This window comes from Xenopus laevis, chromosome 7L, assembly GCF_017654675.1.
Source record: "Xenopus laevis strain J_2021 chromosome 7L, Xenopus_laevis_v10.1, whole genome shotgun sequence".
Taxonomy (NCBI): domain Eukaryota; kingdom Metazoa; phylum Chordata; class Amphibia; order Anura; family Pipidae; genus Xenopus; species Xenopus laevis.
In genome coordinates, this window is record NC_054383.1 from 2,887,085 (window position 1) to 2,911,023 (window position 23,939).

General features: G+C 42.8%; 2 protein-coding genes across 4 annotated transcripts in view; one reads left to right on the top strand and one right to left on the bottom strand.

Annotated features, from left to right (window-relative positions):
- afap1l2.L (actin filament associated protein 1 like 2 L homeolog) overlaps positions 1-19,909 on the bottom strand; it is a 53,859-nt gene extending 33,950 nt beyond the window's left edge. The window contains 2 exon segments of one of the 3 annotated variants that reach the window (NM_001086483.1): positions 19,384-19,454; positions 19,484-19,546. In NM_001086483.1, coding sequence (NP_001079952.1) covers positions 19,384-19,399 — 16 coding nt within the window. In that variant the 5' untranslated portion in view covers positions 19,400-19,454; positions 19,484-19,546. 3 annotated transcript variants of the gene reach the window in all.
- A 741-nt stretch (positions 19,910-20,650) lies between these two features.
- Positions 20,651-21,607, top strand: LOC121395745 (extensin-like). Its single transcript, XM_041570026.1, has one exon. It carries the CDS (start codon positions 20,651-20,653, stop codon positions 21,605-21,607), a length of 957 nt encoding a protein of 318 aa, XP_041425960.1.
- The last annotated feature ends 2,332 nt before the right edge of the window (positions 21,608-23,939 follow it).

The following is a 23,939-nucleotide window of genomic DNA, read 5'->3' on the forward strand; positions in this document are numbered from 1 at the left end:
CTATCAGTCCCTGCCTAAGTGAGCTTACAATCTAAGGTCCCTATAACATTCCCAACAGTCCCTGCCCCAGTGAGCTTACAATCTAAGGTCCATATCACATTCCTTTCAGTCCCTGCCCCAGTGAGTTTACAATCTAAGATCCCTATCATATTCCTATTAGTCCGTGCCCCAGTGAGATATAATTGAAGTTCCCTTTGACATTCCCATCAGTCCCTGCCCCAGTGAGCTTACAATCTAAGGTCCCTATCATATTCCTATTAGTCCGTGCCCCAGTGAGATATAATTGAAGGTCCCTTTGACATTCCCATCAGTCCCTGCCCCAGTGAGCTTACAATCTAAGGTCCATATGACATTTCCATCAGTCCCCGGTCCATATCCCAGTCACTATGGGCAATTTATCAGGAGTCAATTATCAGAGTACATGTGAGCAGGGGCAGGGCACTGTGGGGCCCAGTAATATGTATTTACACAACTGTATGGGGGGAACCCGCACAGATATAGGAAGGGGCACTTTCTAAGGGAGAGTTTAAACCACGTCCCCTTGTGCCATTCTGTAGGGAAGCTTTGGAGCCCATTTTTGGAGAATATAAGGACTAATCTGTGTATGTTGCTTAAGTGAACTTCCCCTTTAATAACCGCTGCCAGTGAGAGTCTTTAGTTTGGTGCATTGTGAGCCAGGAATAGATGATTCCACATTCAGCTGATCTCCATTATCCATAAACACATTGTGCTGAGACAAAGCCCAACTGGAAGCAGATCTGACAGGAGCCGCTAAGGAGAACTTGTCCTCTCAAACCTCAGGCACATGGGCTCCTGCTGGAAAAGGCGACTCTTTAGTTGGACCAGGAGATCTCAGCTTGGACTTCTGGATGGGGGTCACCTCTAGCTGCTCATTTGCTGCTCAACTTTCCATTAAATTGTATTAGTCACAATAAAATTAAGCAGCGGTGTGAAAATGATAAGCAAAGGCAGAGTAACCAAAACTACCATACGTAACCGTATTCACCACAAAGCTGCTGTTTGAAGTTCATGACTGTAAGGCAGACTGAGTTCATAGTAAAGGGGAAGTAGAACAGTATTCTCTTATTCTATATTGTCTTATTGATCCCAGAATCTGGAAGCTGCTCGCTACTTATTTATAACAGGAGGTCACATTAAGTTGACACATCTGTTGTGCAGAGCTTCCTCCCACGCAGCTGGACACAGATATGGTTATGTCAAACATCCCATAAAGTGGGAAAAATTAGCCAAACAGGAAAGAAATATAGGACGAGACAGAATAGACCGCAAGCCTTTCAGTCCAACCATTGTGCACAAATGGGGTCAATGGCAGATGGTGAGAGGAGAAGACACTTATTGTCCTGGGGGAGAACAGCGTGTGCTGTTTGTTAGTAACTGGGAAAGCCCTGAAATATCCAATTGGAACACTCACCAGTCCTGTTTTCTGTTGTATTTAATCACAATATTCATAAAAGGAAAATTCCGTCTAAATACAGCCAATAAAGAACTGTGAGCCTTCTTGCCCATGTCAGCTCATGTATCCACCTCTGAGACTGGTCATAATCAGTAGCTCCTCACCTTGTGAGATAAGACTGGAGGAGAAGGTCTCACTCAGTAGCACCATGATGGGATAAGAGAGTAGAAGTATATATCAATATCAAGTTGATGATATGGAACAGGAGAAGGTGTTGCTTAGAAGCACCTGGATTGGTGAGGACAGGGAGAAGGTCTCACTCACTAGAACCTTGACTAGGAAGGAAAAGTGAGTAAGCTTTGCCTAGTGGCACCATGATGAGATGAGAGAGTAGAAGGTCTTGCTCAGTAGCATTTTGAAAAGATAGGACAGGAGAAGGTCTTGCTCAGAAGCATTTGGACAGTAGCACCTTGGTTAGGAGGGAAAGGCAGAAGGTGTTTCTCAGCAGCATCTCACTGACATTAGGTCTCGTTTGGAAGCATCTTGGCAGGGAAGGGTAGAAAGAAGGTCTTGCTCAGTAGCATCTCACTGGTATAAGACAACAGGAGAAGGTCATAGTAGCATGTTGATGATATAAGACAGTAGGAGAAGGTCTTGTACAGAAGCATCTTGGTGAAATAGGAGGCAGAGGTTTTTGTTAGTAACATCTTAATGAAAGTAGGAGAAATTGTTGCTCAGAAGCAACTGGGTTGGACAATGAAAAGGTCAGCCAGTAGCATATAAGGAGGAGAAGGTTTTGGTGATATACTTGGTCAGTAGCATTTTGGTGAGGTGAGACAGTAAGAAAAGGTCTTGCTCTGTAGCATCTGGATTTGGCAGTATGGTGGGGTTGGTGGTCCACCTTGGTAGGGACGAGACAGTAGGACAATGAAATTGGTTAATATGAGGATTAGGGTTATGGCTGCTGTGGTCATGCCAATGTGGGTTGTTATTGATCTTGGATTGATATTGAGTTCAAACAGGGCAGTGGGAGCAGAGAACAAGGGGCTTTGGAAGTTGCCTCAGAAATGTTCTTGGTGAAAGTCCAAGTTGGCGAATGCAAACTTCCCTCATGACCCAGTTTGTTCAGGTAACCGGGGCCAGAGGATCCAGTTTGTCCTCCCCATACCCCCCCCCCCCTGCATATTGATATAATTCACTTAGATAAGGGAATCTGCATTTACATTTAATGATTCGGTAGAGATCAGCACCGACCAACAGAACTGTCATTAAGTCTCATTTCTCCAGCTCCCGCCCGGCACCGGGAAACACATTATTATTCAAGTTCTGCCTTTCCCGAGAATTTGTATTTATTTTGGAAATCTCTTCTCCCTCTTCAGGAGTATTTCTTTACTTTATTATGAGTCAGCTGTTCCCACGGGCGGCGCTGAGATCACAATGTTTAGGGCCCAAAATACAGAGATGGGAAGTGCAAAGCTCTAAAATCGAAAAATCTGACCATTTACTAACACATTTATCAACCTTCCTAACAGCAAAGTGCAACTCATGCACCCAACTGTCACTCTTATTACTAACCTATTAATCTAATTATCATATTCCTATCAGTCCCTGCCCCAGTGAGCTTACAATCTTAGGTCCCTATCACACACTTAACAGTCCCTGCCCCAATGAGCTTACATTCTAAGGTCCTTATCACATTCCCATCAGTCCCTGCCCCATTGAGCTTACAATTTAAGGCCCCTATCACATTCCCATCAGTCCCTGTCTCAGTGAGCTTACAATTAAAGGTCCCTATCACATTCCCATCAGTCCCTGCCCCAGTGAGCTTACAATCTAAGGTCCCTATCACATACTTATCAGTCCCTGCCCCAGTGAGCTTACAATCTAAGGTCCCTATCACATACTTATCAGTCTCTGCCCCAATGAGCTTACAATATAAGGTCCCTTTCCCATTCCCATCAGTCCCTGCGCCAGTGAGTTTACAATCTAAGGTCCCTATTAAATACTCATCAGTCCCTGCCACAATGAAGCTTACAAGCTAGGGTCTCTATCTCAATCCCATCAGTTCCTGCCCCCGTGAGCTTACAATCTATGGTCTTCGTATTAGAAGTTTCAATTAAAAGAAACTATAATTTTTATTGGAAGCAGTATCTGTCTGGCTATTCTCTGTACTGCTCGTTCCGACTCTTGAAACACTGTAGCAGACGTCGGCACATTAAAAGGAGAACTGACTCCGGCTTCATCGTTTCCGGTCAAGTAACTACTGTGAAGATTCTAAATAACATTCTCAGCCCTGCCCCCCACATTTTTGTCTGGGTCCCCTAAGACTGAAGGTCATGACCCCCCTGTATTGAGGAATCAGACCCGAGCCCCATTGTGACCTCAGCGTTTGTTTCCTCTGTAGTTTCACCACTGATGATATTTTATATGAACTGTATCTCTATAGTGAGATTATAATGACGACACTTGTGTGACAGATAAAGGACTGAGTCATATGTGGAACACGCATGTAACGTGTATGGGGGGGGGCTGGGATTCTGTCCCTTCCGTTCGCTCGTGGAACCCTCATAAGTGACTTTCAGGGTTGGAAGATCCTCTATATATTTTTATACCCCAGACAGAAGTTTACAGGTCGTGGCTGAAAGTATCGACAGCAAAAGTGGATTGAGCATAAAGGGGAACTTGACCCACATTGAAAGAAAATATCTGACCACACAATAAGCTCCATCTCTGGAACAGAAACAGATGTTTGACTTGATATTTCCAATAAAGTATTTGATTCTCTATTAATACAGATAAATGCCAGTGGGGGCTATGACATTTACAGACCCCTAAAACGACAGGGAACAATTGTGACACTGGCAGACGAGTGAAAGACCTCACAGAAATACCCAGAGAAGTGTGAGTTTTTCCTATTATTAGTACATCTGATCACACTTGTGGCTACACAAACAGGAAACAACTTGTTAAGCACAAAGTATAGTGTGTCTCTATAATAATACAGAAAGCCACAATGAAGCTGAATGTATTCACTTGCCTCATGCTACACACATAGCAAAGGGGTTGTTCACCTTTAAATTAACTGTTAGTGTGATGTAGAGAGGGATATTCTGAGACAATTTGCAATTGGTTTTCATTTTATTATTATTTGTGGTTTTCGACTTATTTAGCTTTTTATTCAGCAGCTCTCCAGTTTGTAATTTCACCCATCTGGTTGCTAGGGTCCAAATTCCACTAGCAACCATGCACTGATTTGAATAAGAGACTGGATTATGAATAGGAGAGGCCTGACTAGAAAGAGGAGGAATAAAAAGTAAAAATAAAAAGACATTTATTTTTTGAAAGCTGTAAAGAGACAGAAGAAGGAGGCAATTAAGTTTCAAAAAAATATAAAAAAAAGTAATGACGACCAATTGAAAAGTTGCTTAGAATTGGCAATTTAGGAAGATACGTAAAGTTAAAGGGGTTGTTCACCTTTAAATTAACTTTTAGTCTGATGTAGAGAGGGATATTCTGAGACAATTTGCAATTGGTTTTCATTTTTAATTAATTGTTTTTGACGCATTTAGCTTTCTATTCAGCAGCTCTCCAGTTTGCAATTTCAGCCATCTGGTTGCTAGGGTTCAAATTCCCCTAGCAACCATGCACTGATTTGAATTAGAGGCTTAAATATGGATAGGAAAGGCCTGAATAGAAAGATGAAAAAGTCTTTATTTCTGGGGAACTGTCTGAAACCAACTGAACTGGAAAAGTGTTGGAAGGTGAACTTCCCCTTTAACCCATTCAAAACCATGCAGCTCTTTGTTAGAGACAAAGGGAAGTGCTGACGTCTCCAGGTCAGTTTCACTGTAGATATTTCAGGATAAGAAACGAGGTTGAACTTGATGATTTATTCACCTACAGATACTAATGATTTATTCACCTACAGATACTGATAATGATTTATTCACCTACAGATACTGATAATGATTTATTCACCTACAGATACTGATAATGATTTATTCACCTACAGATACTGATAATGATTTATTCACCTACAGATACTAATGATTTATTCACCTACAGATACTGATGATGATTTATTCACCTACAGATACTGATGATGATTTATTCACCTACAGATACTGATAATGATTTATTCACCTACAGATACTGATAATGATTTATTCACCTACAGATACTGATAATGATTTATTCACCTACAGATACTGATAATGATTTATTCACCTACAGATACTGATAATGATTTATTCACCTACAGATACTGATAATGATTTATTCACCTACAGATACTAATGATTTATTCACCTACAGATACTGATGATGATTTATTCACCTACAGATACTGATGATGATTTATTCACCTACAGATACTGATAATGATTTATTCACCTACAGATACTGATAATGATTTATTCACCTACAGATACTGATAATGATTTATTCACCTACAGATACTGATAATGATTTATTCACCTACAGATACTGATAATGATTTATTCACCTACAGATACTGATAATGATTTATTCACCTACAGATACTGATAATGATTTATTCACCTACAGATACTGATAATGATTTATTCACCTACTGATACTGATAATGATTTATTCACCTACAGATACTAATGATTTATTCACCTACAGATACTGATAATGATTTATTCACCTACAGATACTGATGATGATTTATTCACCTACAGATACTGATAATGATTTATTCACCTACAGATACTAATGATTTATTCACCTACAGATACTAATGATTTATTCACCTACTGATACTGATAATGATTTATTCACCTACAGATACTGATGATGATTTATTCACCTACAGATACTGATAATGATTTATTCACCTACAGATACTGATAATGATTTATTCACCTACAGATACTGATAATGATTTATTCACCTACAGATACTGATAATGATTTATTCACCTACAGATACTGATAATCATTTATTCACCTACAGATACTGATAATGATTTATTCACCTACAGATACTGATGATGATTTATTCACCTACAGATACTGATAATGATTTATTCACCTACAGATACTGATAATGATTTATTCACTTACAGATACTGATGATGATTTATTCACCTACAGATACTGATGATGATTTATTCACCTACAGATACTGATAATGATTTATTCACCTACAGATACTGATAATGATTTATTCACCTACAGATACTGATAATGATTTATTCACCTACAGATACTGATGATGATTTATTCACCTACAGATACTGATAATGATTTATTCACCTACAGATACTGATAATGATTTATTCACCTACAGATACTGATAATGATTTATTCACCTACAGATACTGATAATGATTTATTCACCTACAGATATTGATAATGATTTATTCACCTACAGATATTGATAATCATTTATTCACCTACAGATACTGAAAATCATTTATTCACCTACAGATACTGATAATGATTTATTCACCTACAGATACTGATAATGATTTATTCACCTACAGATACTGGCCGATCCCTCTACTCAACCTCATGCACTTTCGCTCCGGGCGTCTCCCCCTCTTCCCACACAGACAAGTTGGTGAAACGAGTGACTAAGGACATTGAAAAACTAAAAAAAACCTCAAACTGATTGATAAATGAACAAAGGGCTCTAGAAGAAGTGATAATGAACAAATAGAGACAAATCCGGCAGATCAAGAGGACAATGGGGTAATAAGGAGACATTTACCAACAAATGTCCTTCAATTTATTAGCTGATACTATCACCTATGAGATCTAATAAGATTGTAAGCTCTTTGGGGCAGGGACCTCATCCCAACTGTGTACAGATACATTGAGTGGGAACCAATTGTCTCTGGTAACAAATTCTTGGTGGAAAAATATTAGTAAAATATGTTGACTCTTTCATTGTCCTTGTGGCATTATGGCAGGTATATATATACACATGAGGAGGGTATACAGGCAGGTAAGTGTAGTATATATATATCACATGAGGAGGGCTATTACAGGCAGGTAGGTAATATATATATATATACACATGAAGGGTAAGGGCAGTTAGGTATATATATATATATAACATGAGGAGGGTATATCAGGCAGGTAGGATATATATATATATATAACACATGCGGAGGGTATACAGGCAGGTAGGTATATATATATATAGTACACAGGTTGAGGAGGGTATACAGGCCAGGTAGGTTATATATATATATATATATACCACATGAGGAGGGTATACAGGCAGGTTAGGTATATATAATATATACCACATGATGGAGGGTAATACAGGCCAGGTAGGTATATATATATATATATACACATTGAGGAGGGTATACAGGCAGGTTAGGGTATATATATAGTATACATGAGGAGGGTATACAGGCAGGTAGGTATATATATATTATACACATGAGGAGGGTATACAGGCAGGTATATATATAATATATATATATACACATGAGGAGGGGTATACAGGCAGGTAGGTATATATATATATATATACACATGAGGAGGGTATACAGGCAGGTAGGTATATATATATATATACACATGAGGAGGGTATACAGGCAGGTAGGTATATATATATATACACATGAGGAGGGTATACAGGCAGGTATATATATATATATATATATACACATGAGGAGGGTATACAGGCAGGTAGGTATATATATATATATATACATGAGGAGGGTATACAGGCAGGTAGGTATATATATATATATACACATGAGGAGGGTATACAAGCAGGTAGGTATATATATATATACACACATGAGGAGGGTATACAGGCACTTTAATAGTCTATACACCAAAGAGTGTTGGGAGACTGATACTCTTTCTACTGACACCCAAATATTTTATCAATAAGCAATTTCAAAATATACTGGTGTAGAACAGGCCAAGCTTTGGTATTTTGGGGCCCTAAAAGTCATTTTCTGGGGGCCCAATAACAAATAGTTACACCTCTGTTACAAATAAGTACAAATAAAGGTTGTACTCTAGGCCAGTGATGGGGCCCTTGTGGCCCTTCTCATACAGTTGAATTAGAAATACAAGGGTCTGTCACATCTAAAAGGAAGAATAAATCCCCTTCATTGATTGTTACCCAACCCCAGAGACCAACCTTGCCCCATGATGAACATCTGGTTAATTAAATTAAACTTAAAAACGACACGTTCCCTTGGGGCCAATCACTGCGCAGCGTTTCTGTCTCTAATATTAGTCAAGGCTTTGGGCATGTGGCAATGAGATTCACCAGAATTCAAAGTCTTATCAGCCGCTACAGGAGAACATTAACCCCTTGCCTGCTGGAGAGAGTATGTGTGCACAACTACATACAAAGAGCTATTAACCCATTGCCTGCTGGAGAGAGTGTGTGTGCACAACTACATACATAGAGATATTAACCCTTTGCCTGCTGGAGAGAGCATCTGCACAACAACATACATAGAGATATTAACCCCTTGCCTGCTGCAGAGAGAGCAGAACATACAAAGTGATTAACCTCACACCTGCTGAAGAGAGAATCTGCACAACAAGACACAAAATAATTAACCCCATGCCTGCTGGAGGCAGCCTCTGTGCAAGAAAATACACAGAGATTAACTATGCGCCTGCTGGAAAGAGCATCCGCAACAAGATGTACAGAGATTAACCCCGTCACCTGGAAGGAGGGTTGCACAACAACATACACAGAGATTAACCCCATGTCAGCTGGAGAGAGCATATGTACAAGTGTAGGAGGTATGAGACATTCAGGGAATTACTGATAATAATATTTAGGACTATAGCAGCCCCATCCCCAAGCAATGCTGTTATCTGCTTTTATGTTCTCCTGCAATTTATATTGTGTTTTAAGGCCAAACAAACCAACAATTCTGTTCTCTCTTCTCAGCTTCTACCAAGTACCAAAACATTGAGTTTCTGTAACAGCAACTTGTAATTTTAGAATTAAATAGCCCAAAAAAACCCAGAGGGATGCCCAATGATTTGGTGCCAATATACCCTACTGTATTGCCACTGCTGGGGCTTTGGACCCTCTTCTTCTATTCTGAGCATCTGATTGGAGAGACCTCAGCTGACATGTCTTGTGCTATCCAATTAGCAGCCAATCAGATCAGTGCAAATGCCCCACATATGTGACCAAGTTGGATAAACGCTCGTTGTTCCTCCTCCTCTGGGTCAATTAGAATTCATGAAATGGTCTGTGACTTAACTGGCCCTTTAAATCATCTATGGAACAACCTTGTCATTACTTCTGTGCTTTATGTTTATTATAAAGTATCAAATTGATAAAATGTCGCTTTGAGGCCATTTCCTTCCCTTCCTGGGGGAAACGTAAATTGCATTGATGGCAAATGGCAGCCAATCAGATCATAAGAATAATAATTAAATCTATAGCCAATCAGAAGATTAGAATGGATATGGATTACACCAAGCCAGAATGTTAGAAAACATAAAGAACTAGACCAACAGAGCACTGGAATATTCACAAATGTAGACCAATCAGAGCATTATTATTATTATTATCATTCATTAACCTTATGTCATCAATAGGAGCAGCACCACAATGAGTAATTTTCCCCACAATCTATTATGAAACTACAACTCTCAGCATCAAGTTGGATGTTCTCTCCTTCCTGAATTCCTGTGCCTCCATTTCTCTGAGCCTCTCCCTGGGATTCACCCTCACTGCTGACTTCCCATTGACCAATTCCTGTGTCTCCAGTTGGGGCCGATGACCACCCAGTCTCCCCCTAGGCACCTTCTTTCCTAATTCCATTCCTGTCTAGCAGTAACAGTTTGAATTGTAGGATTTCTCTGTGGAGAACGGTCCCCTGATCAACTGAAAGGGGGGCAATGGTAATTTATCTCACACAGGCAGATCTCATTCCCAGCAGGTGCACAGACATTTATGAGCCCCATTCACATGTGGCTTTCATCATTGAATCTGCTGATGTTAAACCTCATTCCATTGGCTCTAAATTCTAATGAGCACAGCAAAGCCGCACCGCAGCCTGGTTAATATCCATGTGACATGGCGCATTCCGCTTTGGTACTTATTTTAGGGGGGGGGGAATTTGGCCGGTGCACTGTCACTTCAGCAGGAATCATTTTGCAGATTCGCCTAAACTTCAGCCAGACGTCAGATCCATTGTCATCTGAGGAACACATGCTAAAAACACATGTTGAACATCCAACCTTCCTGTCTCCAGAACATCAAGGACTCTGAACGGACAGAACTTTGCATTCCAGCAGCATTCCCTTGTTGGGGTTCCAGTCTACAAGCCAAAACAGTCTGGTTCTTCTATATCAGGGGTGTCCAAACTTTTGGCTTCCCTGGGTACATTGGAAAAAGAAAAATTGTCTGGGGCCACACACGAGATACACAAACCCTTTTGATTTGTGAAAGTAAAGAAAATACACATAAAACAACTACAATTCCAGTTGGACAACCAGTTGGAGCTATACACTGGAATATGGGACACCTGGATATTACAGTAAATAGACTTATTATTATACTATTATGACATTTCATCGGGAACCGAGTGTTTCAAGCTGGGCCACAGTCTGGACACTCCTGTTCTATATAAATATTCACTGGAGAGTAATTGAAGTATTGTAGGTATAACCCCCCCCCATGCAACACCTAAATAAGACCTGGTGCAACCAACTGCCTTTAGAAGTCCCACAATTAATTGCAGCCCACCTGTGTGCAATGTCATATAATAAATACTATACACCTGGTTCTGGAGGTCCCTCAAACTTTGTTACAGAACATACCCAACCAACCAACCGACCAACCAACCAGTATCGTACAGACCAAGGAGTTATCAAAACAAGGCCAGAATAATGTTTTGGAGAAACACCAACCTCACACATGACCCCCTAGCTCAGTTAAATCCAGTATTATAACCTACAAACCAGTGTATTTGCCAGAAAATCCACCAGAACATGGAGGTAGAAGATTCATGGAACTAAAAGCTGGTCTTTGTGCAACGGTGGTGGGAGACAGAAATTGATGGTTCTCTGGTCTGAAATATGAACAAATATGAACATTACTCATCACCCCAGGAACACAATCCCCACAGTGAAGCATGTTCACTGGTGGTGACCTCATGTTGTGGACATGGTCTTCATTGGAAGGGACTGGGACACTGCTCAAGATTGGGGGAAAGATGGATGGAACCAAATGAAGGACAATTTGAGATTAGAAGCTGTTTCAGTGGGCAAGATACCTGAGTTTGGGAAAGAGACTTATCTTCCTGTAGGACAACAACCCAAAACACACAGTCAAAGCTACACTGGAAACCCAAGAACCAGAATGTCCTCCAAAGACCCAGTCAAAGACCAGAGCTCAATCCAACTGAGAACCAGCGACCACATATACCAAATGCTGCTCATCAACATTCCCCAATGAAAAGACCAATTCCAGGTGGTAACACTACAAAATGCCGAAAAGTCCAAGGGGAGGGGGGTGAATATTTTTGTTAGGCACCACAATTTGGCCTGTGGTTTCTATACATGTTTCTTGAGGGTGAGGTGGCAGTTGCAGGAACAAAACCTCTCCGACTTGGGTCTCTATTAAACGGATTATAAGTTTGATGTTGGTTCCAAGGTTCTGTTCCAATTAAAGGGCTGAACAGTAGTGAAAAGTGTAAATACGACTCCTGCACAAGGGGCTCAGTTTGTTCTCAGTCAGTCTCTGTGGTGTAGGGGCTGAGGAGGTTTTGGGAGTTGAGGGCCCCTCAACATACAAGGGCCACTGAATGTCATCCATGCTTGCAGCAGTTGGACATTTGGGCTTGCAATCTAAAAGGCCAATAAAGTAGTGTCGGGTTTATAGATGACAAACTGACGAGTGGCTCCCAGACAGACAAACAAGGGCATTGGACCCTTTGGACAATTAGCCACATTGTGCTCCAGAATCCCACAATGTAATTATCCGGCCGTATAAATATGAACTGGGCAGTGAAATGGGCCATTTATACTTATTACTGGGTTCCACTCATTCAGAGCAGCGAGTCGGAGCCAACAATAAACCTTTTCATTTCTACTTCATGGACTTCTCTGGGCACGGTGGCTGACAATCACTTGTTTGTGTGAGGCGGGCGGGAGTCAGTGGAAGGCAGAATGGAAATGCAGTTGCTGTGAAGCCTTTAACCCTTGAGAGTTGATGCAATGGGATTTTATAGGTGAGGCCCCTGTGTCCCCTCTATGATGTCACTACACTGCAGCCCAGCGCTGACCCCCCAGGAGCCCCTCTTGTAGGAATAGGAAGGTCAGACTGGGGGGCATCTCGGGACATATGAGCCCACTCCAGCCAGAAACGGGTCCGGCCAAACGATCTCCCACTATGCAGATGTGGGTCACAGAAACAAATCAACTACTGTACATGATACATCGGGAGCCAGACTCTGTCTCTGAACTATAAGTCACAGAATCCTCTCACCCCTTCTAAATAATTATATTTATTCGTTTTTTCTTTGTATTTTTAAATAAAGCTACAGATGTTCTGTCCAGAAAGAAACTACCTGATGCCAGTCTTAAGCCCAGTTTATATGAACCCTTTGATTATTTGCCAAAATGCTATCAGCCTTTCCATGTGCCGAAATTGTGCTCTGCTTAAATAAAACATCCAACTAATCAGCTAAATAAATCTCCCGAGTGCCCCAATTCTACAGCTGGACTGGTTCCAATGTCCACACCAAACCAGAGACTTGTCATTAACTTGACATTACTTGGAACCAATTGGAATCTCAGCTGCCATAAAGCAGGACAGGACTGCTGCTTACAATGGGGATCAGATAGGATCTGTGCAGCCACTGGGACAGAATGTTCTGTTATACAGATAGCTAGAATCTCAGCTGCCATAAAGCAGGACAGGACTGTTGCTTACAATGGGGATCAGATAGGATCTGTGCAGCCACTGGGACAGAATGTTCTGTTATACAGATAGCTAGAATCTCAGCTGCCATAAAGCAGGACAGGACTGCTGCTTACAATGGGGATCAGATAGGATCTGTGCAGCCACTGGGACAGAATGTTCTGTTATACAGATAGCTAGAATCTCAGCTGCCATAAAGCAGGACAGGACTGCTGCTTACAATGGGGATCAGATAGGATCTGTGCAGCCACTGGGACAGAATGTTCTGTTATACAGATAGCTAGAATCTCAGCTGCCATAAAGCAGGACAGGACTGTTGCTTACAATGGGGATCAGATAGGATCTGTGCAGTTATTATACAATCCTAGGGAAGTGCTGATAAGATCAAAACCACAGACAGGGCCCTTCAGTGCTGTAAGGGGTTTTCCAATTAGCAAGTGGTTTTGGATGGGAAGTGTGTGTGTGGGGGGGGGGTTATTGCTGTTGTTGAACTGTAAACACATGAGGAAGAGGATTTTATAAAAGCAAATTACTAAAGAATCTCAGCACCCAGTCATGTGGGACTGCTCCTTTCTTGAGGCCGGAAGAGCCGAGCCAAAAACAATAGGGTTTGCGCTGCACACGGGGAGTAGTTCCACCCAACACTCCTAAAAATAATGTTTATTTTCACTTGAGAAGATGCTGGGCTGAGACAATCTGTGTTTTTTGTGGGCAAGTCCTGCATAGAGAGAACAATAGGGGGGCTCTGGGGGCTATTTATAAAGAACTGGTGATAAACACGTTTTTGATATTCCCACACTAAAGGGCCACTAAACAAAACAGAGTTCCTGCTGAATTGTGCTAAGTACAGGGAATACCTATGCTGCCATAGTTTTATGGGATCTATCTGTACAGACTATGAGCAAACTTAGGGGACTGTTCCTGCTGAATTGTGCTTAGTACAGGGAATACCTATGTACCATAGTTTTATGGGATCTCTCTGTATAGACTATGAGCAAACTTAGGGGACTGTTCCTGCTGAATTGTGCTTAGTACAGGGAATACCTATGCTGCCATAGTTTTATGGGATCTCTCTGTACAGACTATGAGCAAACTTAGGGGACTGTTCCTGCTGAATTGTGCTTAGTACAGGGAATACCTATGCTGCCATAGTTTTATGGGATCTATCTGTACAGACTATGAGCAAACTTAGGGGACTGTTCCTGCTGAATTGTGCTTAGTACAGGGGAATACCTATACTGCCATAGTTTTATGGGATCTCTCTGTACAGACTATGAGCAAACTTAGGGACTGTTCCTGCTGAATTGTGCTTAGTACAGGGAATACCTATGCTGCCATAGTTTTATGGGATCTCTCTGTACAGACTATGAGCAAACTTAGGGACTGTTCCTGCTGAATTGTGCTTAGTACAGGGAATACCTATGCTGCCATAGTTTTATGGGATCTCTCTGTACAGACTATGAGCAAACTTAGGGGACTGTTCCTGCTGAATTGTGCTTAGTACAGAGAAAACCTATGCTGCCATAGTTTTATGGGATCTCTCTGTACAGACTATGAGCAAACTTAGGGACTGTTCCTGCTGAATTGTGCTTAGTACAGGGAATACCTATACCTTTTATGGGATCTCTCTGTACAGACTATGAGGAAGGTTTTGGGGGGGATAGTCGGGGTACATGTGATCCTCAATAGCATCAGTCTATAAGAGCCAATCATTGGAGGTTAGAAGAGGAGTCAGTGGCCCAATACATTGGTGTAACTCAAGGCAGAAGAAACAACCCCAGTTTCAGTACAATTCCCTCTGAAAGGTGCAGTCTTGCAGTTCAGCTAGAGAGCAATAGATCGCAGTCTGGGCCCTGCACTAAACCTGTATTGTTCTTATGATGTTTCTCAAATTAATTCCGCAAGAAAACATTTGAGCTCTGGTCACAAGTGAAGGTGTGAGAGTGACAGCGAGGGAATCGGTGGAACAAGCCCATCAATACAGCGGAACCATTGCCTTGGGTCGAGTCCCCTGCCAGATCTTGTTGCCTGTTATCTCTCAGCCTGAGCCTTTCTACACCAGACATCAAATAAACTCTCTATAATTGACAGGGAACCAGCACCTGGAAAGTTCAGCCAATGAAACAGAAGCCAGTGATACTGAACTAGAGACATGAGTGCAAGAAGTGGAGCTGAATCTCTACAAATCTCTACTGTATGTAGGGCAGGAAGGCTTCGCTCCACTGTGGAACAGGCAATACAGGAGGGCTGGGCAGCAGAGTAGCTAGTACATTAGGGGAAGATACAGCAGTATAGAAATCACTGGGTCCCTCACCCAGGGGTTCCTAATTATCACCCCATTGGCCCCATGGGCAGCAGGCACTGCCAATAAATAGAATGGGACCCCAATAAATAGAATGTTCTGCACAAGCATTATGCCCCATTTTCCGAAAATCTTGCCCATAATCTTTTAAACCCAGCTCCCTTTCCTTGCAAGCCCCGTCTGCTTCACAGCCCCTTTACCCATAGAACTCATGGCTCCCCTGTACACCCCTAATGGTGGCCCAGAGGTAGAGCTAGATAGTACAGTAGGTTGGACAGTAGGGCTGGAGAGTACAGCAGGGTATACAGTAGTGTTGGATCGTACAGTAGGTTGGACAGTAGGGTTGGATCGTACAGTAGGTTGGACAGTAGGGTTGGATAATACAGTAGGTTGGACAGTAGGGATGGATAGTACAGTAGGTTGAACAGTAGGGTTGGATAGTACAGTAGGTTGGACAGTAGGGTTGGATAGTACAGTAGGGCTGGATAGTAAAGTAGGGCTGGATAGTACAGTAGGTTGGACAGTAGGGCTGGAAAGTACAGTAGGTTGAACAGTAGGACTGGATAGTACAGTAGGTTGGACAGTAGGGCTGGATAGTACAGTAGGTTAAACAGTAGGGCTGGATAGTACAGTAGGTTGTATAGTACAGTAGGACTGGATAGTACAGTAGGTTGGACAGTAGGGTTGGATAGTACAGTAGGTTGAACAGTAGGACTGGATAGTACAGTAGGTTGGACAGTAGGGCTGGATAGTACAGTAGGGCTGGATAGTACAGTAGGACTGGATAGTAAAGTAGGGCTGGATAGTACAATAGGTTGGATAGTACAGTAGGGCTGGATAATACAGTAGGTTGGACAGTAGGGTTGGAAAGTACAGTAGGCTGAACAGTAGGGCTGGATACAGTACAGTAGTTTGGATAGTACAGTAGGTCTGGATAGTACAGTAGGGCTCATAGTACAGTAGGTTGTACAGTAGGGTTGGATAGTACAGTAGGACTGGATAGTACAGTAGGTCTGGATAGTACAGTAGGTTGTACAGTAGGGTTGGATAGTACAGTAGGGCTGGATAGTACAGTAGGACTGGATAGTACAGTAGGGCTGGATAGTACAGTAGGTTGGATTGTACAGTAGGGCTTATAGTACAGTAGTTTGGATAGTACAGTAGGGCTTATAGTACAGTAGGGCTGGATAGTACAGTAGGGTTTATAGTACAGTAGGTTGTACAGTAGGGTTGGATAGTACAGTAGGATTGGATAGTATAGTAGGTTGTATAGTACAGTAGGACTGGATAGTACAGTAGGTTGGGTAGTACAGTAGGGCTGGATAGTACAGTAGGGTTTATAGTACAGTAGATTGTACAGTAGGGTTGGATAGTACAGTAGGGTTGGATAGTACAGTAGGACTGGATATTACAGTAGGACTGGATAGTACAGTAGGTTGGACAGTTGGGCCAAGGAGCAGAATGGGTTAACTGAAACCCTAAAACCATCTTCCTCTGCCCTGACACTAAGACAAATGAGTGATCTAATGATGCCCAGCCTGGGGCAGATACACAAACATGCGGCTGGTGAGACATTAACACTATAATTACAGGTGTATCTGTGGGATTTACAGCATCTCTAGTCATTTCACACAATTTCCTGTTCCTCTCTGGCTCAGTCTCCTCATGGGGAGGGCTTGATAAGAATCATTAATTGTAGGGAGATTCCCCCCAGCCGCTCCCATTACTGGGAATATTCTCACTGTTATTGCTGGGAATTTGCATGTGTCCAGGTCACGAGGAGGAGTAGGGAGAGGTTAATGGATATTCACTGGAATTCTGACCACAGTTATTCTCTACTGACAGGAAGAGAGAGATTCAGCCTTTCCTGCTTGTGAAATCTCCCCTCCCAATGTACCAGATCAGCAGCACATGATGGAACCCAGCGAATCCTGATAGTTACAGTCAAACTAGTGGCTTAGGCTGAAAAACAATATGTGTCAATGAGCTTCAGCCCTTTCAGTTACCCCCAAATTCATTCACAGCCAACTCAGTCTCATGGGACGGGGGGGTTATTTTATGCTGGAATTAAAGGTGAAACTGGACCGAAACTGAAACTGTTTTGCTCCACCCATTTTCCTTGGAAGTTGTGAAACAGGTTGGTTATTGTGTATTTTGGGAAGCAGTGGAGAATAGGGAGTAGACTGGGGACATGGGGCAATGGAAAGGGGTCAGGGGAATTTAATATGAAATCGGGTCCTGTAAGGTGGAGTCTCTTCTACCAACCTAAGCCTATAGGGCGATAGTCCGAAATACAATATGTGTTAGAGAAGAGGGGCCACAAGCAATGCAACTGGGGCCCCAGACTTTCATGTTAGTCAAAGGGTTAAATCGGCCTCCTGGCAGGAACCAGCCGAAAGTAAAGTGATTAAATGTGTTTCCTACAGTCAATACAGACGTGTGCCCTCATATCCCTAGCCAGCACTGATAGGGTTAAACATTCACCTTAACACCGAAGAACAAATCTTTTAGGTTAAACAAGTGTGTTTATGGGAATATAAAAGGTGCGAGGATGTCCCATCCCCAAACATCAATCCAGGAATAATACTTCTAATGAGATATTCAGTTATTCCATTTGCTACATTCAATAGGCCACCAGTACAATATAAGGACAGACAGTAAAGTATAAGGGCAGACAGTACAGTAAAGGGGTACACAGTACAGTATAAGGGCAGACAGTACAGTATAAGGGCAGACAGTACAGTAAAGGGGTACACAGTACAGTATAAGGGCAGACAGTACAATAAAGGGGTACACAGTAAAGTATAAGGGCAGACAGTACAGTATAAAGGTACACAGTACAGTATAAGGGTAGACAGTACAATAAAGGGGTACACAGTACAGTATAAGGGCAGACAGAACAGTATAAGGGTACACAGTACAGTATAAGGGTACACAGTACAATAAAGGGGTACACAGTACAGTATAAGGGTGCACAGTACAGTATAAGGGTGCACAGTCCAGTATAAGGGTACACAGTACAGTAAAGGGGTACACAGTACAGTATAAGGGTAGACAGTACAGTAAAGGGGTACACAGTACAGTATAATGGTGCACAGTCCAGTATAAGGGTACACAGTACAGTATAAGGGCAGACAGTACAATAAAGGGGTAGACAGTACAGTATAAGGGTACACAGTACAATAAAGGGGTACACAGTATAGTTTATATTGCATGAGGGCCCATGTAACAGACAGATCGGTACAACTGCATCTCACCAGTTACACAGATAAGTCCCACATTTGCACTGGGATCCAAAGATTTTTCTTGACCAAACGGCCGACATCTGTCAGGAAATTGATGGGCCAGGTTAAAAAATCTCTGTGGGTCCCAGTGCAATGTATCTATATCTGCAGGGCCAAGCAGCTCCCCTTTGTTTTCCTGACAAATTGGTCTTTTTAGTTGATGGTAAATTCGTACGATCGTTCCGAGATAATCGTGGTCTCACAATGATGATCAGATCTTTTAAATATCATTCTCAACATCTATGGCCAACTTTAGTCTCTCTCTCTCTCTCTCTATACAGCGCTACTGTGTCTGCAGCACTATATGTTTGTACAGTACAGAGAGGGGGAAACATTGCAATAAATAAACCGCTACACTGATTAAGTAACACAAGAGGTCCCTGTCCCATGGAGCTTACAATCGAATGGCTGATTTTCACTCCCTCATGAAACACACATGGAATAGCAGAGTAAAGTAGAAGAGCCATAACATTGTCACTTACCTTTATATCTTTCCATCTGCCCAGCCAGCAGGATCCTGTAAGCTCCCCTGTATCCTGTAAACTCCCCAGTCCTCTATAAGCTCCCCGCTCTCCTGTAAACTCCCCAGTCCTCTATAAGCTCCCCGGTCTCCTGTAAACTCCCCAGTGTCTTGTAAGCTCCCCGGTCTCCTATAAGCTCCTGTCTCCTGTAAACTCTCCAATCTCCTGTACACTCCCTGGTCTCCTGTAAGATCCTGTCTCCTGTAAACTCCCCAATCTCCTGTAAGCTCCCTGGTCTCCTGTTTGCTGTGCTCTCTTCCCAGATTGAGCAGAGGAATCCCACAGTGTGATGAGCAGTTACTTTCCCAGCCCAGCAGGGTCAGTGTGTGTGTGAGTGTGTACAATACAGCGGGTGTGTGTGTCTGTGTGTCTGTGTGTGTGTGACAAACTCTTCCTCTAACTGAGCTCCTCCCAGTGAAGTCACAGACACATCAGCTTGGGAAAGAAGTTCTTGTGAGCCCCTGACACTGCAGCCCCCCCATAGTCACAGCTTGGAGAGGATATGCAGGAATCCCCCTCCCCTCCTCTGCCCCCAAGCAGTAGCCACAGGAGATCTGATAACTGCTCTCGGCTCCATTAACCCTTCATTTCCCAGAAAGGTGCTTTCAGCTAAGAAGAGGGGCATTCCAGGAATCCAGACAATCACCTCCCCCCATGTGCTAATTGCCTGCCATGTCTATTGTCCCCAGCGACAGCTGCTGCAGAACCTCTTTGAGATCAGTGACTGATAATCCCAAAGACTAACGCTGCTGTGTATTGTAAGGTGACCCACTGCCCAGTGCTGGACAAAGACAGGACCCATGTTCTGTGTTGGTTACTGGTTCCCCTCGGGTTGTCCCGTATATATTGGCGCCGTGTCTGCAAATGTCTTCCCACCTTCTTGTCATAGGCTCCTTCACATAGATGGACTCAAGAAGTCATCTTTATATTAAATGTAATGACATACAAAGAAGGCTATGGGGCCCCTGAACAGTTTCGGGCCACGGTCAGTCAATGGGCTTTCCATGCAGAACCCCCCTTGCCCTGAGTCTGAGACAGAAAGGATAACGTATTTTCCAAGCAGTCATTCCATCAATTGTCCACTAGAGCCTTGTCCCATTTGATATTATGGATATTTAATTTGATTGCAGCATGGGGTGCAATATGGCAGTCTCTTTGGTCTGTGCCAAGTTCTCATCCATGTGGTCACGAAACCAACTAGAAATGCAGAGTCTACGGCATTGGCACCATGATTTTGTTATGTAGGTGCTATGGCATTAACACCTCACCTACACGTTCACATACACCTCACCTACACCTCCGCCTCCGCCTCCACCTCACCTACACCTCCGCCTCCACCTACATCTCCACCTCACCTCCACCTACACCTCACCTACACCTCCATCTCCACTTCACCTACACTTCTGCCTCACCTACATCTCCACTTCACCTCCACCTCAACTACATCTCATCTACACCTCACCTACATCTACACTACACCTACATCTCCACCACTTCACCTCCACCTCAACCACCTTCACTCTACACTACACCTCACCTCCACCTACACTACACACTCACCTACACACTACATCACTACATCTCACCTACATCTCCACCACTTCACCTCCCTCAACTACATCTCATTACACCTCCACTCACTACACCTCACTACATCTCCACCTCACCTACATCTCCACTTCACTCACTCACTACATCTCATCTAACCTCACCTACATCACCTACACCTACACTACACCTCCACCTACACTCACCTCACACTCACACCTACATCTCCACTTCACCTCCACCTCAACTACATCTCATCTACACCTCACCTACACCTACATCTACACTACACCTACATCTCCACCACTTCACCTCCACCTCAACTACATCTCATCTACACCTCACCTCCACCTACACCTCACCTACATCTCCACCTCACCTACATCTCCACTTCACCTCCACCTCAACTACATCTCATCTACACCTCACCTACACCTACATCTACACTACACCTACACCTCCACCTCACCTCCACCTACACCTCACCTACATCTCCACCTCACCTACATCTCATCTACACCTTACCTACACCTACATCTCCACTACACCTCACCTACACCTCACCTACACCTCCGCCTCACCTACACTTTATCTTGTACCTTCTGCCTTTTTTCAGCCCCCTGGTCATTGTGGATAAGATGCTTAAATAAAAGTTGGGTCAGCAAAGAAACAGGTTCCATCTGTGAGAAGATTGTGATGAAGCAGCATCTCCCCCTAGTGGAGGATGAAGAGCATTGCATGGAATAATGTAAACATGGCGGCTGCTTTTCCCTGTGAGACACTAAAACAACCTCATTGCTCATTGTTCTTATAGGATTAAGGTCTAACAATGTTTGCTGGTTCCATGAAATATGATTTAATGAGCTATTTTAGCACATACAAAAGTCATTTCCAGCAGGGGGTGCTATGGGCAGCATGTTCTGATATTTCTGAGAGGTGATTCGCTGCAGCAGTTATGCATTTAACCCTTCCTGCATAATCAATAATAAGCATTTTGGGGTAACAGCACCTCCCAGTCCAAGCAATGCCATTAATGTCCCACCATTAGATGTAAAGCCCCCAGAGCAGCGGCCGGATGTCCCACTGGGTCCTGTATCACATTCCTCTGATGTTACTCATAGTCCCCCCCACTAGCCCGGCCTTCTCAATGGGAGGATTGTCTTGTGCCCACGTGCCCCTCCGGCACGTTCCCAACACATTGGGCTAATTCATCAGGATTAAACTGAATCCAACTCATGTTGCTCTGGATCTCCCTTTGGGCTCTAAAGCAACAGAATGAGTCTGATGGAAAGTCCCCGGGACAAACGGACGGTTATACTGGAAGAGATATGGAAAGCGAGTGCTGCTGGGTAAATCTCCTACAGGGCAATCAGATCACGTCTGTAAATTCTGCACCGGCTTTCTTGTCAGTCCAAGATAAAGAAAAGACTCACAGAAACATTTTATATTCTGATCCCAACTGTGACTTTCCCTCTCTCTGATGTTCTCACATCACCCCCTTAATCAGATGGCACTGCCTACTCACCCTACAGATTAAATGGTACTGCCGGCTCACCCTATAAATCAGATGGCACTACCTACTCACCCCCTGGATCAGATGGCACAGCCCACCACCCTATAAATCTGATGGCACTGCTTTTTCACCCTATAGATCAGATGGCACAGCCTGCTCACCCTATAGATCAGATAGCACAGTCCATTCACCCTATAGATCAGATGGCACAACCCATTCACCCTATAGATCAGATGGCACTACCTACTCACCCCCTGGATCAGATGGCACAGCCCATCACCCTATAGATCAGATGGCACTGCCTGCTGGCCCAATACCGAGCCCTGAGGGACCCCACTAAGAACCTTACTCCAAGTAGAGAATGTCCCATTAACAACCACCCTCAATACCTGATCCTGTAGCCAGTCTCCTATCCATGTGCAAACGACTTCATTAAGCCCAACAGACCTTAGTTTAGAAAGCAGTGGTTTGTGGGGCACAGTATCAAATGCTTTGGCAAAATCCAAATAGATCACATCTACTGCCCCCCCCCCCCCACTGTCCAGAATCTTACTTACCTCATCATAAAAAGTAATTACATTATGTCTGACATGACCTATCCTTCATAAAGCCATGCTGATTGCTGCTCATAATGCCATTCACTAGGACAACATTTTGAATGTGATCCCTTACCAAGACTTCAAATAATTTGCCCACCACAGATGTCAGACTTACTGGCCTATAATTGCCAGGCTGAGACTGTAATCCCTTTTTAAATATTGGAATGACATCATCTTTACTCCAATCCATACCATACTCAATGAAAGTGAATCTGAGAAAATCAGAAATAGGGGTTGATCTAAAACTGAACTAAGCTCTCTTAGAACCCGGGGTGTATGCCATCTGGCTGTGGTGCCTTGTTCACATTAGTTTTTATTAAAGCTTTATGGATCATATCCTGAGTCAGCCACTGACTAGATTGAGCAGAGCTATCGGTGCAGCTATGAAGTGAGCCTGGGAACTCACACCCCTCTATTGTATACACTGAAGAAAAGAACTGATTTAGTACATTTGCCTTTTCTGTATCTGTTACAACCATACTGGTACCATTATTTAAACAAGCAACACTCTCAACCTGCATCTTTTTACTATTAATATACTTTAAAAACTTTTTGGGGTTAGTCTTAGCCTCAGCCGCAATGCACTCCTCATTTCCTATCTTTGCCTTTCAGATTGCTGATTTACAAAATGTATTATATTGTTTATATTCAATAATTGCAGCTTCTGTCACCAAGTTGTAGTTTTTAAATGCCTTTCTCTTCTTTCCTATTAACTTCTTTACCTCTATATAAAGCCACATAGGGTGATTCTTAGAGATTTTTCTACGTTTACTTCTAAATTGAGAACAGTAATGATTTAATATGATTTTAAATGACAACCATTTCTGTTCTGTGTTTTTAGCTGAAAACCTAATGCC

Coding starts and splice junctions, on each gene's coding strand:
- LOC121395745 (XM_041570026.1), top strand. CDS start 20,651: ATGATTTTGTTATGTAGGTGCTATGGCATTAACACCTCACCTACACGT.